Here is a 27241-nt window from a genome sequence, read left to right as displayed (position 1 = left end):
GTGTCTCATTCAGCGAGTAGAGGACCACATTCGTGACGAATTTCGAGTCAATCGGTCAAAAGACGACCGTAACCCTAACCCTAGCTCCATAACCCTAACCCTAACCCTAACCCTAACCCTAATGCCAGCCTTAAGGCAGTCTCATGAAACATTGTCTCTTTTCACTAAAATATTCACCAAAAATACAAATTTCACCGGAATCCGATGGGGACTGCTGTGTCTCGTTCAGCCAGTATAGGAGCACATTTGGGAGCGATTTCGAGTCAATCGGTCCAAAGACCTGGAAGCTATTGAAAAAATGGGCCACTTTTTTCTTTAAAATATTCACCAAAAATACAAATTTCACCGGAATCCGATGGGGACTGCTGTGTCTCGTTCAGCCATTATAGGAGCACATTTGGGAGCGATTTCGAGTCAATCGGTCCAAAGACCTGGAAGCTATTGAAAAAATGGGCCACTTTTTTCTTTAAAATATTCACCAAAAATACAAATTTCACCGGAATCCGATGGGGACTGCTGTGTCTCATTCAGCGAGTAGAGGACCACATTCGTGACGAATTTCGAGTCAATCGGTCAAAAGACGACCGTAACCCTAACCCTAGCTCCATAACCCTAACCCTAACCCTAACCCTAATGCCAGCCTTAAGGCAGTCTCATGAAACATTGTCTCTTTTCACTAAAATATTCACCAAAAATACAAATTTCACCGGAATCCGATGGGGACTGCTGTGTCTCGTTCAGCCAGTATAGGAGCACATTTGGGAGCGATTTCGAGTCAATCGGTCCAAAGACCTGGAAGCTATTGAAAAAATGGGCCACTTTTTTCTTTAAAATATTCACCAAAAATACAAATTTCACCGGAATCCGATGGGGACTGCTGTGTCTCGTTCAGCCAGTATAGGAGCACATTTGGGAGCGATTTCGAGTCAATCGGTCCAAAGACCTGGAAGCTATTGAAAAAATGGGCCACTTTTTTCTTTAAAATATTCACCAAAAATACAAATTTCACCGGAATCCGATGGGGACTGCTGTGTCTCATTCAGCGAGTAGAGGACCACATTCGTGACGAATTTCGAGTCAATCGGTCAAAAGACGACCGTAACCCTAACCCTAGCTCCATAACCCTAACCCTAACCCTAACCCTAATGCCAGCCTTAAGGCAGTCTCATGAAACATTGTCTCTTTTCACTAAAATATTCACCAAAAATACAAATTTCACCGGAATCCGATGGGGACTGCTGTGTCTCGTTCAGCCAGTATAGGAGCACATTTGGGAGCGATTTCGAGTCAATCGGTCCAAAGACCTGGAAGCTATTGAAAAAATGGGCCACTTTTTTCTTTAAAATATTCACCAAAAATACAAATTTCACCGGAATCCGATGGGGACTGCTGTGTCTCATTCAGCGAGTAGAGGACCACATTCGTGACGAATTTCGAGTCAATCGGTCAAAAGACGACCGTAACCCTAACCCTAGCTCCATAACCCTAACCCTAACCCTAACCCTAATGCCAGCCTTAAGGCAGTCTCATGAAACATTGTCTCTTTTCACTAAAATATTCACCAAAAATACAAATTTCACCGGAATCCGATGGGGACTGCTGTGTCTCATTCAGCGAGTAGAGGACCACATTCGTGACGAATTTCGAGTCAATCGGTCAAAAGACGACCGTAACCCTAACCCTAGCTCCATAACCCTAACCCTAACCCTAACCCTAATGCCAGCCTTAAGGCAGTCTCATGAAACATTGTCTCTTTTCACTAAAATATTCACCAAAAATACAAATTTCACCGGAATCCGATGGGGACTGCTGTGTCTCGTTCAGCCAGTATAGGAGCACATTTGGGAGCGATTTCGAGTCAATCGGTCCAAAGACCTGGAAGCTATTGAAAAAATGGGCCACTTTTTTCTTTAAAATATTCACCAAAAATACAAATTTCACCAGAATCCGATGGGGACTGCTGTGTCTCGTTCAGCCATTATAGGAGCACATTTGGGAGCGATTTCGAGTCAATCGGTCCAAAGACCTGGAAGCTATTGAAAAAATGGGCCACTTTTTTCTTTAAAATATTCACCAAAAATACAAATTTCACCGGAATCCGATGGGGACTGCTGTGTCTCATTCAGCGAGTAGAGGACCACATTCGTGACGAATTTCGAGTCAATCGGTCAAAAGACGACCGTAACCCTAACCCTAGCTCCATAACCCTAACCCTAACCCTAACCCTAACCCTAATGCCAGCCTTAAGGCAGTCTCATGAAACATTGTCTCTTTTCACTAAAATATTCACCAAAAATACAAATTTCACCGGAATCCGATGGGGACTGCTGTGTCTCGTTCAGCCAGTATAGGAGCACATTTGGGAGCGATTTCGAGTCAATCGGTCCAAAGACCTGGAAGCTATTGAAAAAATGGGCCACTTTTTTCTTTAAAATATTCACCAAAAATACAAATTTCACCGGAATCCGATGGGGACTGCTGTGTCTCGTTCAGCCAGTATAGGAGCACATTTGGGAGCGATTTCGAGTCAATCGGTCCAAAGACCTGGAAGCTATTGAAAAAATGGGCCACTTTTTTCTTTAAAATATTCACCAAAAATACAAATTTCACCGGAATCCGATGGGGACTGCTGTGTCTCATTCAGCGAGTAGAGGACCACATTCGTGACGAATTTCGAGTCAATCGGTCAAAAGACGACCGTAACCCTAACCCTAGCTCCATAACCCTAACCCTAACCCTAACCCTAATGCCAGCCTTAAGGCAGTCTCATGAAACATTGTCTCTTTTCACTAAAATATTCACCAAAAATACAAATTTCACCGGAATCCGATGGGGACTGCTGTGTCTCATTCAGCGAGTAGAGGACCACATTCGTGACGAATTTCGAGTCAATCGGTCAAAAGACGACCGTAACCCTAACCCTAGCTCCATAACCCTAACCCTAACCCTAACCCTAATGCCAGCCTTAAGGCAGTCTCATGAAACATTGTCTCTTTTCACTAAAATATTCACCAAAAATACAAATTTCACCGGAATCCGATGGGGACTGCTGTGTCTCGTTCAGCCAGTATAGGAGCACATTTGGGAGCGATTTCGAGTCAATCGGTCCAAAGACCTGGAAGCTATTGAAAAAATGGGCCACTTTTTTCTTTAAAATATTCACCAAAAATACAAATTTCACCGGAATCCGATGGGGACTGCTGTGTCTCGTTCAGCCATTATAGGAGCACATTTGGGAGCGATTTCGAGTCAATCGGTCCAAAGACCTGGAAGCTATTGAAAAAATGGGCCACTTTTTTCTTTAAAATATTCACCAAAAATACAAATTTCACCGGAATCCGATGGGGACTGCTGTGTCTCATTCAGCGAGTAGAGGACCACATTCGTGACGAATTTCGAGTCAATCGGTCAAAAGACGACCGTAACCCTAACCCTAGCTCCATAACCCTAACCCTAACCCTAACCCTAACCCTAATGCCAGCCTTAAGGCAGTCTCATGAAACATTGTCTCTTTTCACTAAAATATTCACCAAAAATACAAATTTCACCGGAATCCGATGGGGACTGCTGTGTCTCGTTCAGCCAGTATAGGAGCACATTTGGGAGCGATTTCGAGTCAATCGGTCCAAAGACCTGGAAGCTATTGAAAAAATGGGCCACTTTTTTCTTTAAAATATTCACCAAAAATACAAATTTCACCGGAATCCGATGGGGACTGCTGTGTCTCGTTCAGCCATTATAGGAGCACATTTGGGAGCGATTTCGAGTCAATCGGTCCAAAGACCTGGAAGCTATTGAAAAAATGGGCCACTTTTTTCTTTAAAATATTCACCAAAAATACAAATTTCACCGGAATCCGATGGGGACTGCTGTGTCTCATTCAGCGAGTAGAGGACCACATTCGTGACGAATTTCGAGTCAATCGGTCAAAAGACGACCGTAACCCTAACCCTAGCTCCATAACCCTAACCCTAACCCTAACCCTAATGCCAGCCTTAAGGCAGTCTCATGAAACATTGTCTCTTTTCACTAAAATATTCACCAAAAATACAAATTTCACCGGAATCCGATGGGGACTGCTGTGTCTCGTTCAGCCAGTATAGGAGCACATTTGGGAGCGATTTCGAGTCAATCAGTCCAAAGACCTGGAAGCTATTGAAAAAATGGGCCACTTTTTTCTTTAAAATATTCACCAAAAATACAAATTTCACCGGAATCCGATGGGGACTGCTGTGTCTCGTTCAGCCAGTATAGGAGCACATTTGGGAGCGATTTCGAGTCAATCGGTCCAAAGACCTGGAAGCTATTGAAAAAATGGGCCACTTTTTTCTTTAAAATATTCACCAAAAATACAAATTTCACCGGAATCCGATGGGGACTGCTGTGTCTCATTCAGCGAGTAGAGGACCACATTCGTGACGAATTTCGAGTCAATCGGTCAAAAGACGACCGTAACCCTAACCCTAGCTCCATAACCCTAACCCTAACCCTAACCCTAATGCCAGCCTTAAGGCAGTCTCATGAAACATTGTCTCTTTTCACTAAAATATTCACCAAAAATACAAATTTCACCGGAATCCGATGGGGACTGCTGTGTCTCGTTCAGCCAGTATAGGAGCACATTTGGGAGCGATTTCGAGTCAATCGGTCCAAAGACCTGGAAGCTATTGAAAAAATGGGCCACTTTTTTCTTTAAAATATTCACCAAAAATACAAATTTCACCGGAATCCGATGGGGACTGCTGTGTCTCGTTCAGCCAGTATAGGAGCACATTTGGGAGCGATTTCGAGTCAATCGGTCCAAAGACCTGGAAGCTATTGAAAAAATGGGCCACTTTTTTCTTTAAAATATTCACCAAAAATACAAATTTCACCGGAATCCGATGGGGACTGCTGTGTCTCATTCAGCGAGTAGAGGACCACATTCGTGACGAATTTCGAGTCAATCGGTCAAAAGACGACCGTAACCCTAACCCTAGCTCCATAACCCTAACCCTAACCCTAACCCTAATGCCAGCCTTAAGGCAGTCTCATGAAACATTGTCTCTTTTCACTAAAATATTCACCAAAAATACAAATTTCACCGGAATCCGATGGGGACTGCTGTGTCTCGTTCAGCCAGTATAGGAGCACATTTGGGAGCGATTTCGAGTCAATCGGTCCAAAGACCTGGAAGCTATTGAAAAAATGGGCCACTTTTTTCTTTAAAATATTCACCAAAAATACAAATTTCACCGGAATCCGATGGGGACTGCTGTGTCTCATTCAGCGAGTAGAGGACCACATTCGTGACGAATTTCGAGTCAATCGGTCAAAAGACGACCGTAACCCTAACCCTAGCTCCATAACCCTAACCCTAACCCTAACCCTAATGCCAGCCTTAAGGCAGTCTCATGAAACATTGTCTCTTTTCACTAAAATATTCACCAAAAATACAAATTTCACCGGAATCCGATGGGGACTGCTGTGTCTCATTCAGCGAGTAGAGGACCACATTCGTGACGAATTTCGAGTCAATCGGTCAAAAGACGACCGTAACCCTAACCCTAGCTCCATAACCCTAACCCTAACCCTAACCCTAATGCCAGCCTTAAGGCAGTCTCATGAAACATTGTCTCTTTTCACTAAAATATTCACCAAAAATACAAATTTCACCGGAATCCGATGGGGACTGCTGTGTCTCGTTCAGCCAGTATAGGAGCACATTTGGGAGCGATTTCGAGTCAATCAGTCCAAAGACCTGGAAGCTATTGAAAAAATGGGCCACTTTTTTCTTTAAAATATTCACCAAAAATACAAATTTCACCGGAATCCGATGGGGACTGCTGTGTCTCGTTCAGCCAGTATAGGAGCACATTTGGGAGCGATTTCGAGTCAATCGGTCCAAAGACCTGGAAGCTATTGAAAAAATGGGCCACTTTTTTCTTTAAAATATTCACCAAAAATACAAATTTCACCGGAATCCGATGGGGACTGCTGTGTCTCATTCAGCGAGTAGAGGACCACATTCGTGACGAATTTCGAGTCAATCGGTCAAAAGACGACCGTAACCCTAACCCTAGCTCCATAACCCTAACCCTAACCCTAACCCTAACCCTAATGCCAGCCTTAAGGCAGTCTCATGAAACATTGTCTCTTTTCACTAAAATATTCACCAAAAATACAAATTTCACCGGAATCCGATGGGGACTGCTGTGTCTCGTTCAGCCAGTATAGGAGCACATTTGGGAGCGATTTCGAGTCAATCGGTCCAAAGACCTGGAAGCTATTGAAAAAATGGGCCACTTTTTTCTTTAAAATATTCACCAAAAATACAAATTTCACCGGAATCCGATGGGGACTGCTGTGTCTCGTTCAGCCAGTATAGGAGCACATTTGGGAGCGATTTCGAGTCAATCGGTCCAAAGACCTGGAAGCTATTGAAAAAATGGGCCACTTTTTTCTTTAAAATATTCACCAAAAATACAAATTTCACCGGAATCCGATGGGGACTGCTGTGTCTCATTCAGCGAGTAGAGGACCACATTCGTGACGAATTTCGAGTCAATCGGTCAAAAGACGACCGTAACCCTAACCCTAGCTCCATAACCCTAACCCTAACCCTAACCCTAATGCCAGCCTTAAGGCAGTCTCATGAAACATTGTCTCTTTTCACTAAAATATTCACCAAAAATACAAATTTCACCGGAATCCGATGGGGACTGCTGTGTCTCGTTCAGCCAGTATAGGAGCACATTTGGGAGCGATTTCGAGTCAATCGGTCCAAAGACCTGGAAGCTATTGAAAAAATGGGCCACTTTTTTCTTTAAAATATTCACCAAAAATACAAATTTCACCGGAATCCGATGGGGACTGCTGTGTCTCATTCAGCGAGTAGAGGACCACATTCGTGACGAATTTCGAGTCAATCGGTCAAAAGACGACCGTAACCCTAACCCTAGCTCCATAACCCTAACCCTAACCCTAACCCTAATGCCAGCCTTAAGGCAGTCTCATGAAACATTGTCTCTTTTCACTAAAATATTCACCAAAAATACAAATTTCACCGGAATCCGATGGGGACTGCTGTGTCTCATTCAGCGAGTAGAGGACCACATTCGTGACGAATTTCGAGTCAATCGGTCAAAAGACGACCGTAACCCTAACCCTAGCTCCATAACCCTAACCCTAACCCTAACCCTAATGCCAGCCTTAAGGCAGTCTCATGAAACATTGTCTCTTTTCACTAAAATATTCACCAAAAATACAAATTTCACCGGAATCCGATGGGGACTGCTGTGTCTCGTTCAGCCAGTATAGGAGCACATTTGGGAGCGATTTTGAGTCAATCGGTCCAAAGACCTGGAAGCTATTGAAAAAATGGGCCACTTTTTTCTTTAAAATATTCACCAAAAATACAAATTTCACCGGAATCCGATGGGGACTGCTGTGTCTCGTTCAGCCATTATAGGAGCACATTTGGGAGCGATTTCGAGTCAATCGGTCCAAAGACCTGGAAGCTATTGAAAAAATGGGCCACTTTTTTCTTTAAAATATTCACCAAAAATACAAATTTCACCGGAATCCGATGGGGACTGCTGTGTCTCATTCAGCGAGTAGAGGACCACATTCGTGACGAATTTCGAGTCAATCGGTCAAAAGACGACCGTAACCCTAACCCTAGCTCCATAACCCTAACCCTAACCCTAACCCTAACCCTAATGCCAGCCTTAAGGCAGTCTCATGAAACATTGTCTCTTTTCACTAAAATATTCACCAAAAATACAAATTTCACCGGAATCCGATGGGGACTGCTGTGTCTCGTTCAGCCAGTATAGGAGCACATTTGGGAGCGATTTCGAGTCAATCGGTCCAAAGACCTGGAAGCTATTGAAAAAATGGGCCACTTTTTTCTTTAAAATATTCACCAAAAATACAAATTTCACCAGAATCCAATGGGGACTGCTGTGTCTCGTTCAGCCAGTATAGGAGCACATTTGGGAGCGATTTCGAGTCAATCGGTCCAAAGACCTGGAAGCTATTGAAAAAATGGGCCACTTTTTTCTTTAAAATATTCACCAAAAATACAAATTTCACCGGAATCCGATGGGGACTGCTGTGTCTCATTCAGCGAGTAGAGGACCACATTCGTGACGAATTTCGAGTCAATCGGTCAAAAGACGACCGTAACCCTAACCCTAGCTCCATAACCCTAACCCTAACCCTAACCCTAATGCCAGCCTTAAGGCAGTCTCATGAAACATTGTCTCTTTTCACTAAAATATTCACCAAAAATACAAATTTCACCGGAATCCGATGGGGACTGCTGTGTCTCGTTCAGCCAGTATAGGAGCACATTTGGGAGCGATTTCGAGTCAATCGGTCCAAAGACCTGGAAGCTATTGAAAAAATGGGCCACTTTTTTCTTTAAAATATTCACCAAAAATACAAATTTCACCGGAATCCGATGCGGACTGCTGTGTCTCGTTCAGCCATTATAGGAGCACATTTGGGAGCGATTTCGAGTCAATCGGTCCAAAGACCTGGAAGCTATTGAAAAAATGGGCCACTTTTTTCTTTAAAATATTCACCAAAAATACAAATTTCCCCGGAATCCGATGGGGACTGCTGTGTCTCATTCAGCGAGTAGAGGACCACATTCGTGACGAATTTCGAGTCAATCGGTCAAAAGACGACCGTAACCCTAACCCTAGCTCCATAACCCTAACCCTAACCCTAACCCTAACCCTAATGCCAGCCTTAAGGCAGTCTCATGAAACATTGTCTCTTTTCACTAAAATATTCACCAAAAATACAAATTTCACCGGAATCCGATGGGGACTGCTGTGTCTCGTTCAGCCAGTATAGGAGCACATTTGGGAGCGATTTCGAGTCAATCGGTCCAAAGACCTGGAAGCTATTGAAAAAATGGGCCACTTTTTTCTTTAAAATATTCACCAAAAATACAAATTTCACCGGAATCCGATGGGGACTGCTGTGTCTCGTTCAGCCAGTATAGGAGCACATTTGGGAGCGATTTCGAGTCAATCGGTCCAAAGACCTGGAAGCTATTGAAAAAATGGGCCACTTTTTTCTTTAAAATATTCACCAAAAATACAAATTTCACCGGAATCCGATGGGGACTGCTGTGTCTCGTTCAGCCATTATAGGAGCACATTTGGGAGCGATTTCGAGTCAATCGGTCCAAAGACCTGGAAGCTATTGAAAAAATGGGCCACTTTTTTCTTTAAAATATTCACCAAAAATACAAATTTCACCGGAATCCGATGGGGACTGCTGTGTCTCATTCAGCGAGTAGAGGACCACATTCGTGACGAATTTCGAGTCAATCGGTCAAAAGACGACCGTAACCCTAACCCTAGCTCCATAACCCTAACCCTAACCCTAACCCTAACCCTAATGCCAGCCTTAAGGCAGTCTCATGAAACATTGTCTCTTTTCACTAAAATATTCACCAAAAATACAAATTTCACCGGAATCCGATGGGGACTGCTGTGTCTCGTTCAGCCAGTATAGGAGCACATTTGGGAGCGATTTCGAGTCAATCGGTCCAAAGACCTGGAAGCTATTGAAAAAATGGGCCACTTTTTTCTTTAAAATATTCACCAAAAATACAAATTTCACCGGAATCCGATGGGGACTGCTGTGTCTCGTTCAGCCAGTATAGGAGCACATTTGGGAGCGATTTCGAGTCAATCGGTCCAAAGACCTGGAAGCTATTGAAAAAATGGGCCACTTTTTTCTTTAAAATATTCACCAAAAATACAAATTTCACCGGAATCCGATGGGGACTGCTGTGTCTCATTCAGCGAGTAGAGGACCACATTCGTGACGAATTTCGAGTCAATCGGTCAAAAGACGACCGTAACCCTAACCCTAGCTCCATAACCCTAACCCTAACCCTAACCCTAATGCCAGCCTTAAGGCAGTCTCATGAAACATTGTCTCTTTTCACTAAAATATTCACCAAAAATACAAATTTCACCGGAATCCGATGGGGACTGCTGTGTCTCGTTCAGCCAGTATAGGAGCACATTTGGGAGCGATTTCGAGTCAATCAGTCCAAAGACCTGGAAGCTATTGAAAAAATGGGCCACTTTTTTCTTTAAAATATTCACCAAAAATACAAATTTCACCGGAATCCGATGGGGACTGCTGTGTCTCGTTCAGCCAGTATAGGAGCACATTTGGGAGCGATTTCGAGTCAATCGGTCCAAAGACCTGGAAGCTATTGAAAAAATGGGCCACTTTTTTCTTTAAAATATTCACCAAAAATACAAATTTCACCAGAATCCGATGGGGACTGCTGTGTCTCGTTCAGCCATTATAGGAGCACATTTGGGAGCGATTTCGAGTCAATCGGTCCAAAGACCTGGAAGCTATTGAAAAAATGGGCCACTTTTTTCTTTAAAATATTCACCAAAAATACAAATTTCACCGGAATCCGATGGGGACTGCTGTGTCTCATTCAGCGAGTAGAGGACCACATTCGTGACGAATTTCGAGTCAATCGGTCAAAAGACGACCGTAACCCTAACCCTAGCTCCATAACCCTAACCCTAACCCTAACCCTAACCCTAATGCCAGCCTTAAGGCAGTCTCATGAAACATTGTCTCTTTTCACTAAAATATTCACCAAAAATACAAATTTCACCGGAATCCGATGGGGACTGCTGTGTCTCGTTCAGCCAGTATAGGAGCACATTTGGGAGCGATTTCGAGTCAATCGGTCCAAAGACCTGGAAGCTATTGAAAAAATGGGCCACTTTTTTCTTTAAAATATTCACCAAAAATACAAATTTCACCGGAATCCGATGGGGACTGCTGTGTCTCGTTCAGCCAGTATAGGAGCACATTTGGGAGCGATTTCGAGTCAATCGGTCCAAAGACCTGGAAGCTATTGAAAAAATGGGCCACTTTTTTCTTTAAAATATTCACCAAAAATACAAATTTCACCGGAATCCGATGGGGACTGCTGTGTCTCATTCAGCGAGTAGAGGACCACATTCGTGACGAATTTCGAGTCAATCGGTCAAAAGACGACCGTAACCCTAACCCTAGCTCCATAACCCTAACCCTAACCCTAACCCTAATGCCAGCCTTAAGGCAGTCTCATGAAACATTGTCTCTTTTCACTAAAATATTCACCAAAAATACAAATTTCACCGGAATCCGATGGGGACTGCTGTGTCTCGTTCAGCCAGTATAGGAGCACATTTGGGAGCGATTTCGAGTCAATCGGTCCAAAGACCTGGAAGCTATTGAAAAAATGGGCCACTTTTTTCTTTAAAATATTCACCAAAAATACAAATTTCACCGGAATCCAATGGGGACTGCTGTGTCTCGTTCAGCCAGTATAGGAGCACATTTGGGAGCGATTTCGAGTCAATCGGTCCAAAGACCTGGAAGCTATTGAAAAAATGGGCCACTTTTTTCTTTAAAATATTCACCAAAAATACAAATTTCACCGGAATCCGATGCGGACTGCTGTGTCTCGTTCAGCCATTATAGGAGCACATTTGGGAGCGATTTCGAGTCAATCGGTCCAAAGACCTGGAAGCTATTGAAAAAATGGGCCACTTTTTTCTTTAAAATATTCACCAAAAATACAAATTTCCCCGGAATCCGATGGGGACTGCTGTGTCTCATTCAGCGAGTAGAGGACCACATTCGTGACGAATTTCGAGTCAATCGGTCAAAAGACGACCGTAACCCTAACCCTAGCTCCATAACCCTAACCCTAACCCTAACCCTAACCCTAATGCCAGCCTTAAGGCAGTCTCATGAAACATTGTCTCTTTTCACTAAAATATTCACCAAAAATACAAATTTCACCGGAATCCGATGGGGACTGCTGTGTCTCGTTCAGCCAGTATAGGAGCACATTTGGGAGCGATTTCGAGTCAATCGGTCCAAAGACCTGGAAGCTATTGAAAAAATGGGCCACTTTTTTCTTTAAAATATTCACCAAAAATACAAATTTCACCGGAATCCGATGGGGACTGCTGTGTCTCGTTCAGCCAGTATAGGAGCACATTTGGGAGCGATTTCGAGTCAATCGGTCCAAAGACCTGGAAGCTATTGAAAAAATGGGCCACTTTTTTCTTTAAAATATTCACCAAAAATACAAATTTCACCGGAATCCGATGGGGACTGCTGTGTCTCATTCAGCGAGTAGAGGACCACATTCGTGACGAATTTCGAGTCAATCGGTCAAAAGACGACCGTAACCCTAACCCTAGCTCCATAACCCTAACCCTAACCCTAACCCTAATGCCAGCCTTAAGGCAGTCTCATGAAACATTGTCTCTTTTCACTAAAATATTCACCAAAAATACAAATTTCACCGGAATCCGATGGGGACTGCTGTGTCTCGTTCAGCCAGTATAGGAGCACATTTGGGAGCGATTTCGAGTCAATCAGTCCAAAGACCTGGAAGCTATTGAAAAAATGGGCCACTTTTTTCTTTAAAATATTCACCAAAAATACAAATTTCACCGGAATCCGATGGGGACTGCTGTGTCTCGTTCAGCCAGTATAGGAGCACATTTGGGAGCGATTTCGAGTCAATCGGTCCAAAGACCTGGAAGCTATTGAAAAAATGGGCCACTTTTTTCTTTAAAATATTCACCAAAAATACAAATTTCACCGGAATCCGATGGGGACTGCTGTGTCTCATTCAGCGAGTAGAGGACCACATTCGTGACGAATTTCGAGTCAATCGGTCAAAAGACGACCGTAACCCTAACCCTAGCTCCATAACCCTAACCCTAACCCTAACCCTAATGCCAGCCTTAAGGCAGTCTCATGAAACATTGTCTCTTTTCACTAAAATATTCACCAAAAATACAAATTTCACCGGAATCCGATGGGGACTGCTGTGTCTCGTTCAGCCAGTATAGGAGCACATTTGGGAGCGATTTCGAGTCAATCGGTCCAAAGACCTGGAAGCTATTGAAAAAATGGGCCACTTTTTTCTTTAAAATATTCACCAAAAATACAAATTTCACCGGAATCCGATGGGGACTGCTGTGTCTCGTTCAGCCAGTATAGGAGCACATTTGGGAGCGATTTCGAGTCAATCGGTCCAAAGACCTGGAAGCTATTGAAAAAATGGGCCACTTTTTTCTTTAAAATATTCACCAAAAATACAAATTTCACCGGAATCCGATGGGGACTGCTGTGTCTCATTCAGCGAGTAGAGGACCACATTCGTGACGAATTTCGAGTCAATCGGTCAAAAGACGACCGTAACCCTAACCCTAGCTCCATAACCCTAACCCTAACCCTAACCCTAACCCTAATGCCAGCCTTAAGGCAGTCTCATGAAACATTGTCTCTTTTCACTAAAATATTCACCAAAAATACAAATTTCACCGGAATCCGATGGGGACTGCTGTGTCTCGTTCAGCCAGTATAGGAGCACATTTGGGAGCGATTTCGAGTCAATCGGTCCAAAGACCTGGAAGCTATTGAAAAAATGGGCCACTTTTTTCTTTAAAATATTCACCAAAAATACAAATTTCACCGGAATCCGATGGGGACTGCTGTGTCTCGTTCAGCCAGTATAGGAGCACATTTGGGAGCGATTTCGAGTCAATCGGTCCAAAGACCTGGAAGCTATTGAAAAAATGGGCCACTTTTTTCTTTAAAATATTCACCAAAAATACAAATTTCACCGGAATCCGATGGGGACTGCTGTGTCTCATTCAGCGAGTAGAGGACCACATTCGTGACGAATTTCGAGTCAATCGGTCAAAAGACGACCGTAACCCTAACCCTAGCTCCATAACCCTAACCCTAACCCTAACCCTAATGCCAGCCTTAAGGCAGTCTCATGAAACATTGTCTCTTTTCACTAAAATATTCACCAAAAATACAAATTTCACCGGAATCCGATGGGGACTGCTGTGTCTCGTTCAGCCAGTATAGGAGCACATTTGGGAGCGATTTCGAGTCAATCAGTCCAAAGACCTGGAAGCTATTGAAAAAATGGGCCACTTTTTTCTTTAAAATATTCACCAAAAATACAAATTTCACCGGAATCCGATGGGGACTGCTGTGTCTCGTTCAGCCATTATAGGAGCACATTTGGGAGCGATTTCGAGTCAATCGGTCCAAAGACCTGGAAGCTATTGAAAAAATGGGCCACTTTTTTCTTTAAAATATTCACCAAAAATACAAATTTCACCGGAATCCGATGGGGACTGCTGTGTCTCATTCAGCGAGTAGAGGACCACATTCGTGACGAATTTCGAGTCAATCGGTCAAAAGACGACCGTAACCCTAACCCTAGCTCCATAACCCTAACCCTAACCCTAACCCTAACCCTAATGCCAGCCTTAAGGCAGTCTCATGAAACATTGTCTCTTTTCACTAAAATATTCACCAAAAATACAAATTTCACCGGAATCCGATGGGGACTGCTGTGTCTCGTTCAGCCAGTATAGGAGCACATTTGGGAGCGATTTCGAGTCAATCGGTCCAAAGACCTGGAAGCTATTGAAAAAATGGGCCACTTTTTTCTTTAAAATATTCACCAAAAATACAAATTTCACCGGAATCCGATGGGGACTGCTGTGTCTCGTTCAGCCAGTATAGGAGCACATTTGGGAGCGATTTCGAGTCAATCGGTCCAAAGACCTGGAAGCTATTGAAAAAATGGGCCACTTTTTTCTTTAAAATATTCACCAAAAATACAAATTTCACCGGAATCCGATGGGGACTGCTGTGTCTCATTCAGCGAGTAGAGGACCACATTCGTGACGAATTTCGAGTCAATCGGTCAAAAGACGACCGTAACCCTAACCCTAGCTCCATAACCCTAACCCTAACCCTAACCCTAATGCCAGCCTTAAGGCAGTCTCATGAAACATTGTCTCTTTTCACTAAAATATTCACCAAAAATACAAATTTCACCGGAATCCGATGGGGACTGCTGTGTCTCGTTCAGCCAGTATAGGAGCACATTTGGGAGCGATTTCGAGTCAATCGGTCCAAAGACCTGGAAGCTATTGAAAAAATGGGCCACTTTTTTCTTTAAAATATTCACCAAAAATACAAATTTCACCGGAATCCAATGGGGACTGCTGTGTCTCGTTCAGCCAGTATAGGAGCACATTTGGGAGCGATTTCGAGTCAATCGGTCCAAAGACCTGGAAGCTATTGAAAAAATGGGCCACTTTTTTCTTTAAAATATTCACCAAAAATACAAATTTCACCGGAATCCGATGGGGACTGCTGTGTCTCATTCAGCGAGTAGAGGACCACATTCGTGACGAATTTCGAGTCAATCGGTCAAAAGACGACCGTAACCCTAACCCTAGCTCCATAACCCTAACCCTAACCCTAACCCTAATGCCAGCCTTAAGGCAGTCTCATGAAACATTGTCTCTTTTCACTAAAATATTCACCAAAAATACAAATTTCACCGGAATCCGATGGGGACTGCTGTGTCTCGTTCAGCCAGTATAGGAGCACATTTGGGAGCGATTTCGAGTCAATCGGTCCAAAGACCTGGAAGCTATTGAAAAAATGGGCCACTTTTTTCTTTAAAATATTCACCAAAAATACAAATTTCACCGGAATCCGATGGGGACTGCTGTGTCTCGTTCAGCCAGTATAGGAGCACATTTGGGAGCGATTTCGAGTCAATCGGTCCAAAGACCTGGAAGCTATTGAAAAAATGGGCCACTTTTTTCTTTAAAATATTCACCAAAAATACAAATTTCACCGGAATCCGATGGGGACTGCTGTGTCTCATTCAGCGAGTAGAGGACCACATTCGTGACGAATTTCGAGTCAATCGGTCAAAAGACGACCGTAACCCTAACCCTAGCTCCATAACCCTAACCCTAACCCTAACCCTAATGCCAGCCTTAAGGCAGTCTCATGAAACATTGTCTCTTTTCACTAAAATATTCACCAAAAATACAAATTTCACCGGAATCCGATGGGGACTGCTGTGTCTCGTTCAGCCAGTATAGGAGCACATTTGGGAGCGATTTCGAGTCAATCAGTCCAAAGACCTGGAAGCTATTGAAAAAATGGGCCACTTTTTTCTTTAAAATATTCACCAAAAATACAAATTTCACCAGAATCCGATGGGGACTGCTGTGTCTCGTTCAGCCAGTATAGGAGCACATTTGGGAGCGATTTCGAGTCAATCGGTCCAAAGACCTGGAAGCTATTGAAAAAATGGGCCACTTTTTTCTTTAAAATATTCACCAAAAATACAAATTTCACCGGAATCCGATGGGGACTGCTGTGTCTCATTCAGCGAGTAGAGGACCACATTCGTGACGAATTTCGAGTCAATCGGTCAAAAGACGACCGTAACCCTAACCCTAGCTCCATAACCCTAACCCTAACCCTAACCCTAGCTCCATAACCCTAACCCTAACCCTAACCCTAATGCCAGCCTTAAGGCAGTCTCATGAAACATTGTCTCTTTTCACTAAAATATTCACCAAAAATACAAATTTCACCGGAATCCGATGGGGACTGCTGTGTCTCGTTCAGCCAGTATAGGAGCACATTTGGGAGCGATTTCGAGTCAATCGGTCCAAAGACCTGGAAGCTATTGAAAAAATGGGCCACTTTTTTCTTTAAAATATTCACCAAAAATACAAATTTCACCGGAATCCGATGGGGACTGCTGTGTCTCGTTCAGCCAGTATAGGAGCACATTTGGGAGCGATTTCGAGTCAATCGGTCCAAAGACCTGGAAGCTATTGAAAAAATGGGCCACTTTTTTCTTTAAAATATTCACCAAAAATACAAATTTCACCGGAATCTGATGGGGACTGCTGTGTCTCATTCAGCGAGTAGAGGACCACATTCGTGACGAATTTCGAGTCAATCGGTCAAAAGACGACCGTAACCCTAACCCTAGCTCCATAACCCTAACCCTAACCCTAACCCTAATGCCAGCCTTAAGGCAGTCTCATGAAACATTGTCTCTTTTCACTAAAATATTCACCAAAAATACAAATTTCACCGGAATCCGATGGGGACTGCTGTGTCTCGTTCAGCCAGTATAGGAGCACATTTGGGAGCGATTTCGAGTCAATCGGTCCAAAGACCTGGAAGCTATTGAAAAAATGGGCCACTTTTTTCTTTAAAATATTCACCAAAAATACAAATTTCACCGGAATCCGATGGGGACTGCTGTGTCTCATTCAGCGAGTAGAGGACCACATTCGTGACGAATTTCGAGTCAATCGGTCAAAAGACGACCCTAACCCTAACCCTAGCTCCATAACCCTAACCCTAACCCTAACCCTAATGCCAGCCTTAAGGCAGTCTCATGAAACATTGTCTCTTTTCACTAAAATATTCACCAAAAATACAAATTTCACCGGAATCCGATGGGGACTGCTGTGTCTCGTTCAGCCAGTATAGGAGCACATTTGGGAGCGATTTCGAGTCAATCGGTCCAAAGACCTGGAAGCTATTGAAAAAATGGGCCACTTTTTTCTTTAAAATATTCACCAAAAATACAAATTTCACCGGAATCCAATAAAAACTGCTGTTTCTTCTTTCCGCCAGTACCGGCGACATTTGTGGTCAATTTCGAGTCAATCGGTCAAGCGGAACCCTAACCGTCTCATGAAACATTGTCCCTTTTCACTAAAATATTCACCAAAAATACAAATTCCACCGGAGTCAATCAGTCGAAAGACCTGGAAGCTATTGAAAAAATGGGCCGAGGTTTTCATGAAAAATGGCCACTTTTTTCTTTAAAATATTCACCAAAAATACAAATTTCACCGGAATCCGATGGGGACTGCTGTGTCTCATTCAGCGAGTAGAGGACCACATTCGTGACGAATTTCGAGTCAATCGGTGAAAAGACGACCGTAACCCTAACCCTAGCTCCATAACCCTAACCCTAGCCCCAGCCTTAAGGCAGTCTCATGAAAGATTGTCCCTTTTCACTAAAATATTCACCAAAAATACAAATTTCAATCGGTCCAAACACCTGGAAGCTACTGAAAAAATGGGCCACTTTTTTCTTTAAAATATTCACCAAAAATACAAATTTCACCGGAATCCGATGGGGACTGCTGTGTCTCATTCAGCGAGTAGAGGACCACATTCGTGACGAATTTCGAGTCAATCGGTCAAAAGACGACCGTAACCCTAACCCTAGCTCCATAACCCTAACCCTAATCCTAACCCTAATGCCAGCCTTAAGGCAGTCTCATGAAACATTGTCTCTTTTCACTAAAATATTCACCAAAAATACAAATTTCACCGGAATCCGATGGGGACTGCTGTGTCTCGTTCAGCCAGTATAGGAGCACAATTGGGAGCGATTTCGAGTCAATCGGTCCAAAGACCTGGAAGCTATTGAAAAAATGGGCCACTTTTTTCTCTAAAATATTCACCAAAAATACAAATTTCACCGGAATCCGATGGGGACTGCTGTGTCTCGTTCAGTCAGTATAGGAGCACATTTGGGAGAGATTTCGAGTCAATCGGTCCAAAGACCTGGAAGCTATTGAAAAAATGGGCCACTTTTTTCTTTAAAATATTCACCAAAAATACAAATTTCACCGGAATCCGATGGGGACTGCTGTGTCTCATTCAGCGAGTAGAGGACCACATTCGTGACGAATTTCGTGTCAATCGGTCAAAAGACGACCGTAACCCTAACCCTAGCTCCATAACCCTAACCCTAACCCTAACCCTAGCTCCATAACCCTAACCCTAACCCTAACCCTAATGCCAGCCTTAAGGCAGTCTCATGAAACATTGTCTCTTTTCACTAAAATATTCACCAAAAATACAAATTTCACCGGAATCCGATGGGGACTGCTGTGTCTCGTTCAGCCAGTATAGGAGCACATTTGGGAGCGATTTCGAGTCAATCGGTCCAAAGACCTGGAAGCTATTGAAAAAATGGGCCACTTTTTTCTTTAAAATATTCACCAAAAATACAAATTTCACCGGAATCCGATGGGGACTGCTGTGTCTCGTTCAGCCAGTATAGGAGCACATTTGGGAGCGATTTCGAGTCAATCGGTCCAAAGACCTGGAAGCTATTGAAAAAATGGGCCACTTTTTTCTTTAAAATATTCACCAAAAATACAAATTTCACCGGAATCTGATGGGGACTGCTGTGTCTCATTCAGCGAGTAGAGGACCACATTCGTGACGAATTTCGAGTCAATCGGTCAAAAGACGACCGTAACCCTAACCCTAGCTCCATAACCCTAACCCTAACCCTAACCCTAATGCCAGCCTTAAGGCAGTCTCATGAAACATTGTCTCTTTTCACTAAAATATTCACCAAAAATACAAATTTCACCGGAATCCGATGGGGACTGCTGTGTCTCGTTCAGCCAGTATAGGAGCACATTTGGGAGCGATTTCGAGTCAATCGGTCCAAAGACCTGGAAGCTATTGAAAAAATGGGCCACTTTTTTCTTTAAAATATTCACCAAAAATACAAATTTCACCGGAATCCGATGGGGACTGCTGTGTCTCATTCAGCGAGTAGAGGACCACATTCGTGACGAATTTCGAGTCAATCGGTCAAAAGACGACCCTAACCCTAACCCTAGCTCCATAACCCTAACCCTAACCCTAACCCTAATGCCAGCCTTAAGGCAGTCTCATGAAACATTGTCTCTTTTCACTAAAATATTCACCAAAAATACAAATTTCACCGGAATCCGATGGGGACTGCTGTGTCTCGTTCAGCCAGTATAGGAGCACATTTGGGAGCGATTTCGAGTCAATCGGTCCAAAGACCTGGAAGCTATTGAAAAAATGGGCCACTTTTTTCTTTAAAATATTCACCAAAAATACAAATTTCACCGGAATCCAATAAAAACTGCTGTTTCTTCTTTCCGCCAGTACCGGCGACATTTGTGGTCAATTTCGAGTCAATCGGTCAAGCGGAACCCTAACCGTCTCATGAAACATTGTCCCTTTTCACTAAAATATTCACCAAAAATACAAATTCCACCGGAGTCAATCAGTCGAAAGACCTGGAAGCTATTGAAAAAATGGGCCGAGGTTTTCATGAAAAATGGCCACTTTTTTCTTTAAAATATTCACCAAAAATACAAATTTCACCGGAATCCGATGGGGACTGCTGTGTCTCATTCAGCGAGTAGAGGACCACATTCGTGACGAATTTCGAGTCAATCGGTGAAAAGACGACCGTAACCCTAACCCTAGCTCCATAACCCTAACCCTAGCCCCAGCCTTAAGGCAGTCTCATGAAAGATTGTCCCTTTTCACTAAAATATTCACCAAAAATACAAATTTCAATCGGTCCAAACACCTGGAAGCTACTGAAAAAATGGGCCACTTTTTTCTTTAAAATATTCACCAAAAATACAAATTTCACCGGAATCCGATGGGGACTGCTGTGTCTCATTCAGCGAGTAGAGGACCACATTCGTGACGAATTTCGAGTCAATCGGTCAAAAGACGACCGTAACCCTAACCCTAGCTCCATAACCCTAACCCTAATCCTAACCCTAATGCCAGCCTTAAGGCAGTCTCATGAAACATTGTCTCTTTTCACTAAAATATTCACCAAAAATACAAATTTCACCGGAATCCGATGGGGACTGCTGTGTCTCGTTCAGCCAGTATAGGAGCACAATTGGGAGCGATTTCGAGTCAATCGGTCCAAAGACCTGGAAGCTATTGAAAAAATGGGCCACTTTTTTCTCTAAAATATTCACCAAAAATACAAATTTCACCGGAATCCGATGGGGACTGCTGTGTCTCGTTCAGTCAGTATAGGAGCACATTTGGGAGAGATTTCGAGTCAATCGGTCCAAAGACCTGGAAGCTATTGAAAAAATGGGCCACTTTTTTCTTTAAAATATTCACCAAAAATACAAATTTCACCGGAATCCGATGGGGACTGCTGTGTCTCATTCAGCGAGTAGAGGACCACATTCGTGACGAATTTCGAGTCAATCGGTCAAAAGACGACCGTAACCCTAACCCTAGCTCCATAACCCTAACCCTAACCCTAACCCTAATGCCAGCCTTAAGGCAGTCTCATGAAACATTGTCTCTTTTCACTAAAATATTCACCAAAAATACAAATTTCAATCGGTCCAAACACCTGGAAGCTACTGAAAAAATCGGCCGACGTTTTCATGAAAAATGGCGACTTTTCTTTAAAATATTCACCAAAAATACAAATTCCACTCAAATCCAAATAAAACTGCTGTGTCTCATTTAGCCAGTATAGGGCGACATTGCGGACCCACTTTTGAGTTGATCGGTCGAACGGCCCGGAAGCTATTGAAGGAAGCGGCCAGGGTTTTTTTTAATGGAAAATGTTGACTTTTGAAGATATTCATGAAAAATACAAATTCTACTCAAATCCAAATCAAACTGCTGTGTTTCGTTCAGCCAGTAGAGGGCGACATGTGGGCGTTGATTTTGAGTCGATGGCTCAAATGACCTCGAAGTTATTGAAAAAATATTTTCTTATTATTCACTAAAAATTGTGATTTTTCTTTAAAATATTGACTCAAATTCAATGCAATGAAATGTCTTCTTATACTTATTATTGAATGAGACACACCACTTTTTATTGGACTCATGTGGAACTCTTGTTTTTCATGAATATTTTTAAGAAAAATCTGCAGTTTTTATGAAAACATAGGCTTGTTTTTTCAATAGCTTCCAGGTCATTCGACCCAGTGACTCACAACCAATTCCCGAGCGTATCACTACACATGCCACATAGGCCACACCTCTTTTGAATGGTATTTTTGGTGGGGTTTTTTTTTTTTAATGTACGTGAGTCACGCATCACGTGACTCCCGCACCACGTGACCGCCAGTAAACATGGCGGCCCCCTGTTCCGCAGGACTCGCGACAAGATCAGGTACTGAGCTCAGACACTGTCCGTCCCCGAGAAGCCAGGCAGCACTGACGACTGCTTTGACCGCCCGCTCTAGTAACGAAACAAATACACGACTCGTTTGACAAATACATTAAAACACGACATGACAGTTTGTTTGTAGACTGGTGGTGGTGTGTTTGCTAGCTGGTGTTAGCTCGCCACGGAGGCTAAGCTACAGCAGCTAACTTGTTGTAATGTCAAGCGACGCTGGGCTCGTTTATGGACTTAATTCACATCCAACAGTGGCGAGACTAAGTGACTTCATTACTGGAGTGGACAAGGTGTTGACGGACACACGGTCCACCCTCAAAACACACACACTCGGTCAGCTTTAGGGAGTCGTGCCGAAGCTAAAAGGCCAGCTGATGCCCTTAACTTGATAATAATAGCTTTAATTATAGTGTATTACAACACTACTGCCACCAGTGTTGGGCAAGTTACTTTCAAAAATGCAATCAGATGACTAGTTACCTTCATTTTAATAATAATATATTACTTATTACACTACTTTTTTTAGTTACTTTCAACAAAATGCCCTAATAACCCATATAGAACAATTAAATAGCCTAGATCTTTTTAAATAAATGAATGGCCTTGGACACGGGGATGAGCAAGCAGACAAAGGATCAAAGTCTGATATGTTATAGGTTTAATTAGGTTAAAAAGTTTTATGTTATAGGAATAAATATTTTTATTTTAGGCTTAGTCTTAGTCCAACGTGACCCATCCCCTCTCTAAGTTTGCTGAGTTGTGAAATACCTTGCCTCTGTTAAGTACGTATCTTTGTCACAGGTATTTGATAAACATATTTGTTGGATCATTGCAAAGAATGTCAGTTTATGTAAATACACTGTGTATATAAGAATATCAGCTGATATGTCGATATCAGAATATTTGTACAGCCTTATATAGGTATCGGCCCCTAAATCCATGATCAGTCGGGCTCTACTAACCATAATGTGAATAAAACCTTTGCAAAGGAATAATGATTCTCTGCTGTGGCTTGCACAATACACTGAAGATCCACAGAGCACTGGTGAGGGGGTATCCCAGAAAGTACTGCCTCTCTGCCAGTTATTCTAATAAAAGCATTGTCAGAGAAATTGTTCTCCTCATGGTGTTGCTTTCTTTTCCTCCAGGACTGGGTGGTATCCTGCAGAGACTTTGTTGTCCAAGAAGCTGCGGTCCCCCCACAGCCCTACTGTGTCAGCAGCATCGGCGTTTCTTCTGGAGGAAGTGGAAAAGTTCTCACAATGTAGTTCGCCCGGCGACTGTTAGGCCTGCCTATGCAGTACCCAAGGTACAGAGCCTTGTATTCCCATAATGCCACAGTCCTAAGCAGTATACTGATTGCATATAGAAAATAGAAGTTACATTCGTGGATGACTTGTAGTTCGAGGTTTTACCTTCTTCTTGGGTTAATTGAAATATTTGCTATGCCAGAACCCTGATATGATAATACCCTTCCTAAAATGGAGGATTACTGTACACACTTGAAATTTTACCAGCCCTTTTCAGGCAAGTCAGCTCTTATCGAGCATGATTTTTATTGCAGTTTGGTCTCTATCTCCTTGGGACAACAATATGAACCACCTTCTGTATCCTGTCTTTCCTCTTTCCCCTGACTGTAGCACATTGTGCGGCCTGACTATGTAGACACTAGACTGATCCCAGAATGGCCTGACTACATAGAGATTAAAGGTCAAGAGCAGATCGAAGGCCTTGCCAGAGCATGTCAGCTGGCCAGACATGTTCTTTTATTAGCTGGAAGCAGTCTGAAGGTAAGCACCTACTCATGACAAGCAATATGTGTGTTTCTATGTCGTGAAAAATTATGTAACAATTATGACCTCTGTCTCTTCCAGGTCGGTATGACAACAGATGAAATAGACTTCATCGTGCACCAGGAGACAATCAAGCACAATGCCTACCCATCCCCTCTCAGATACGGGGGATTCCCCAAATCAGTCTGTACATCTGTGAACAACGTGGTCTGTCATGGCATACCTGACAGGTAAACGGGCAGGACATCGATTCACAGCATTTAGATCAGACTTAGAGAATATTACTCCTAATGGGAGGAGTGATGCTGGGCCTTGTACAAAGCTCAAGAAATCTATACATATAGTGAAGCCCAGTGTCCACAGTGGGAACTGTAATTTAATATCAACATCAGGCCAAATTTTAATTTCAAAATAACTCACAAGCTGTATAAATTAAGGTGTCCCTGTGATGACCCTCATAGATACACAAAAATATTTTTTTACTGCATTGTTGTGAACATATTCAATATATATTCAATACAATGGTGTCAACTTTTTTTTGTTTTCATCCAAAATGAGATGCTACCAGTGGGAAAACAAACACAATGAGAAAATGATTTTTTTTTAATCTGAAAAGTAAAACATCTTTAATCACATTTAAATTAATGTTTGTAACTTAAATCTTTAAATTTAGGACTTTTTGTGGAAATTTTCAACAATGAAGTATGGAAATTTGTGTCCAAACACCAAAATGAGTCTCTATCATTTCAGAACTCATGTTGGACAATGTTTCTTGTATACATATACTGTATATTTCAAAGGTGGGGTACTATGAGGACGTCCAGTATGAATTGTATTATAGTTACATTAAATAATCTTATAAATATAAGGGAATCTCTGTCAACAACGTAAATTTCTTTGTACACCTGTGTCCTGCAGTCGACAGCTTCAAGAGGGAGATATCATCAACATTGATGTTACTGTGAGTCGATGCCTTAACAGACGCACTCAAACAAACTCAAACATATTTCTGCAAATGTGTTAGTGTCAGTAAGAGCAACACCGCTCTCATCACTGACCTCTGCCTATTCGTGATAGGTGTATTTGGACGGTTACCATGGTGACACCTCAGAAACCTTCTTGATTGGCGAGGTGGATGAGGTTGGACGGCGGTTGGTGGAAACCGCCAGGCGTTGCAGAGACGAGGCCATCGCTACCTGCAAGCCCGGTGCACAGCTCTGTGTTATAGGAAATACTATCAGGTACAAACGCAATGAAGGCCCACACATGCCGTATAGTCACAACCTTTTCTAAATAATATTTTTTGTGTCCTGTTGGCAGTGAAATAGCCCATGCCAGTGGCTTCCAAGTGTGTCCTTATTTCATTGGGCACGGAATAGGCTCCTACTTTCATTGCTACCCTGAGATCTGGCACCATGGTAGGTTTGGGTCTGTGCTCGGATGATGAGTTCAACACTAGAACCTTTATGTGTCTCACATGTGTTTGTGTGCATTTATACTTGATGTTGTAATACTAGGATTTCATGGGTTCCCTGCAATTTTTATTTTTTTTGTCAGGATCATTTTTCTAATTCTTTGTTGTTGTAATACTCATTTTTGGCCACAAGAGGCTAAATGCAAAACTCCCCCATGTTCTTAATAGGACTAAAAGCATTCATATTTTCTTTCATGAACTTTTAATTTCTCCATGGTACATATATTGTGTGTTAGCATGTTATGTAACGTTATTCATGTCTTTCTTTTGACTAGAAATGTCTTTTAATCGTGGCTGGATCACCAGATTTTTTCCCTCACTTGCCACAGTGGGCTTCATTGATGCTCTCATAGAGTCATTTTTATTTTATTAGGCGAGGATATTAAAAACATGACCATGATGCCACAAGGTCTCTTTTTATTATTAACAGAAACTCTTTTTCTCTTTATTTGTAGCTAATGACAATGACATGACCATGGATGAAGGGATGGCTTTCACAATAGGTGAGTTACCTTTTACAGTTTTTTGCATGCACTCTTAAGATGTCACTGTGTTTGAGTATGGGGCTGATATTGTCTGTTGATTTGTAGAGCCCATACTGATGGAGGGGTCTGTAGAGTTTAGAATACTGAAGGACAAGTGGACCGCAGTGTCTGCAGATGATAAAAGGTAGGTGGAGGACAACCAAAAAATATATTGGCTGTGTGTTTGTAGCTGTTATGTTAGCAAAACAGTTTGTTTTTTTTTCGATTAAGTCGCCCCCAAGCAAGCATCATGTAAAAGCCTTAATAGCTTATAAAAACACGTTATTGTTGTGACATTATTGGTTGTGTCGAAATTAACCAAATGGGATACAACATGTTAACTAGTGACCTCTAGGTATGTTGGAGAGAGCGAGGCTAGCTGTTTCCCCCTGCTGCCAGTCTTTATGCTAAGCTAAGCTAATCACCTCCTAGCTCCAAGTCCATCAAGTAAGCACATTTTTGGAAATCTTGAATTATTCCTTTAAAATCCTTGATGTGTGTTTTATTTTAATTGATATTAATGCAGGTCGGCTCAGTTTGAACACACGGTCGTCATCACATCTGACGGAGTGGAAATTCTCACCACACTGCCAGAAGAGAGCAGTGTGTGACATCGACACATCGACTGTTAGAAATCTCTTAATGTCAACCAGGATCTACCTTTTTGTGATAATAAAACAGTGTCAAAGGAACTTGAACGGTGGTTACATTTTAAATGAGTGTGCCTTGTCTAGCTTTAAAGTGTATAAAAGGAAACTAAATAAGATTTTACTTTATTTTACTTTAAATTATTAAGTAGGGATTACACATACAAGTATCTACCTGTTCAGTTGACCTTAGTCAGCTGTGACTAAGGTGTTTTTTTCTACTCTGGACTGAAGCATATACAGAGAAAAAGTGGCTGCTGGCTCATCTTAAAAGTTGAGATATATGCGGGTCTCAGTGTTTACATTGTTAGTGTAAGAGTTCTTTTCTTAGCACATCAGCAACTGACAAGTGTAGCTATTTTTTTTTTAAGTGATTTTTTACAGTTAAGAAAGATTTGTTAATGTTAAATAGGAGTAGCACGAGCAGGGCCTTAGCCTTAGACTTGCCACCAACCAAACACTGTAAAATTTCTTGACTATTTAATAAAATCACAAAACTTTTACCACAAATATATTTTATGTATTCACTTAACTGTTCAAAACATTTCTTGTAATATTTATCTTTACTTCACCATTGTCTAAATGCTGTTTCAGAGTCTTGTCTACACTGCAAAGTTAATGTCTCAGTCACTGTTACAGAAATCCTTTTCATTTTCATATATTTAGTTTTTTGCATGAGAACCATCACATTTCAAGATCTAAAAAAATATTTGAGTCTGTCTTAAATACCACAACGACCGATATTAATTTAAGGATATAATCCTCTGTATGTCTTAAACCTCCCAGAGTCCCAGAAATATTAGAGGACATGACCTCAGTGTCCTTGGTAGGAGGTACACAAGCTCAATAACTCGTGTTCAAGACATATTGTGCACCCTAGATTAGATATTGCATCACTAATGTTTGTGAAAATCTCTTGG

The 27241-nt window shown here is 42.2% G+C and overlaps 1 protein-coding gene across 1 annotated transcript; it reads left to right on the top strand.

Annotated features, from left to right (window-relative positions):
* Positions 1 to 21834: 21834 nt before the first annotated feature.
* On the top strand, positions 21835 to 26833 carry metap1d (methionyl aminopeptidase type 1D (mitochondrial)). The gene is made up of 10 exons (XM_073490452.1): positions 21835 to 21874; positions 23032 to 23192; positions 23524 to 23673; positions 23758 to 23906; positions 24595 to 24637; positions 24754 to 24917; positions 24997 to 25094; positions 25606 to 25653; positions 25741 to 25819; positions 26201 to 26833. The coding sequence occupies exons 1-10, from the start codon at positions 21835 to 21837 to the stop codon at positions 26283 to 26285; spliced, it is 1017 nt and encodes a 338-aa protein (XP_073346553.1). The 3' UTR covers positions 26286 to 26833.
* The last annotated feature ends 408 nt before the right edge of the window (positions 26834 to 27241 follow it).

This window comes from Pagrus major, chromosome 21 (assembly GCF_040436345.1).
Source record: "Pagrus major chromosome 21, Pma_NU_1.0".
Taxonomy (NCBI): Eukaryota; Metazoa; Chordata; class Actinopteri; order Spariformes; family Sparidae; genus Pagrus; species Pagrus major.
The sequence above is the reverse complement of the archived record's forward strand: the minus strand, read 5'-3'. Positions and strand labels throughout refer to the sequence as shown.

Excerpts from the sequence above, each read along its gene's own strand:
- metap1d (XM_073490452.1), top strand. The coding sequence starts at position 21,835 with ATGGCGGCCCCCTGTTCCGCAGGACTCGCGACAAGATCAG. Across the intron at positions 24,918-24,996 it reads GTTATAGGAAATACTATCAG|TGAAATAGCCCATGCCAGTG; the intron begins GTACAAACGCAA and ends TCCTGTTGGCAG. Across the intron at positions 25,095-25,605 it reads CCCTGAGATCTGGCACCATG|CTAATGACAATGACATGACC; the intron begins GTAGGTTTGGGT and ends CTTTATTTGTAG.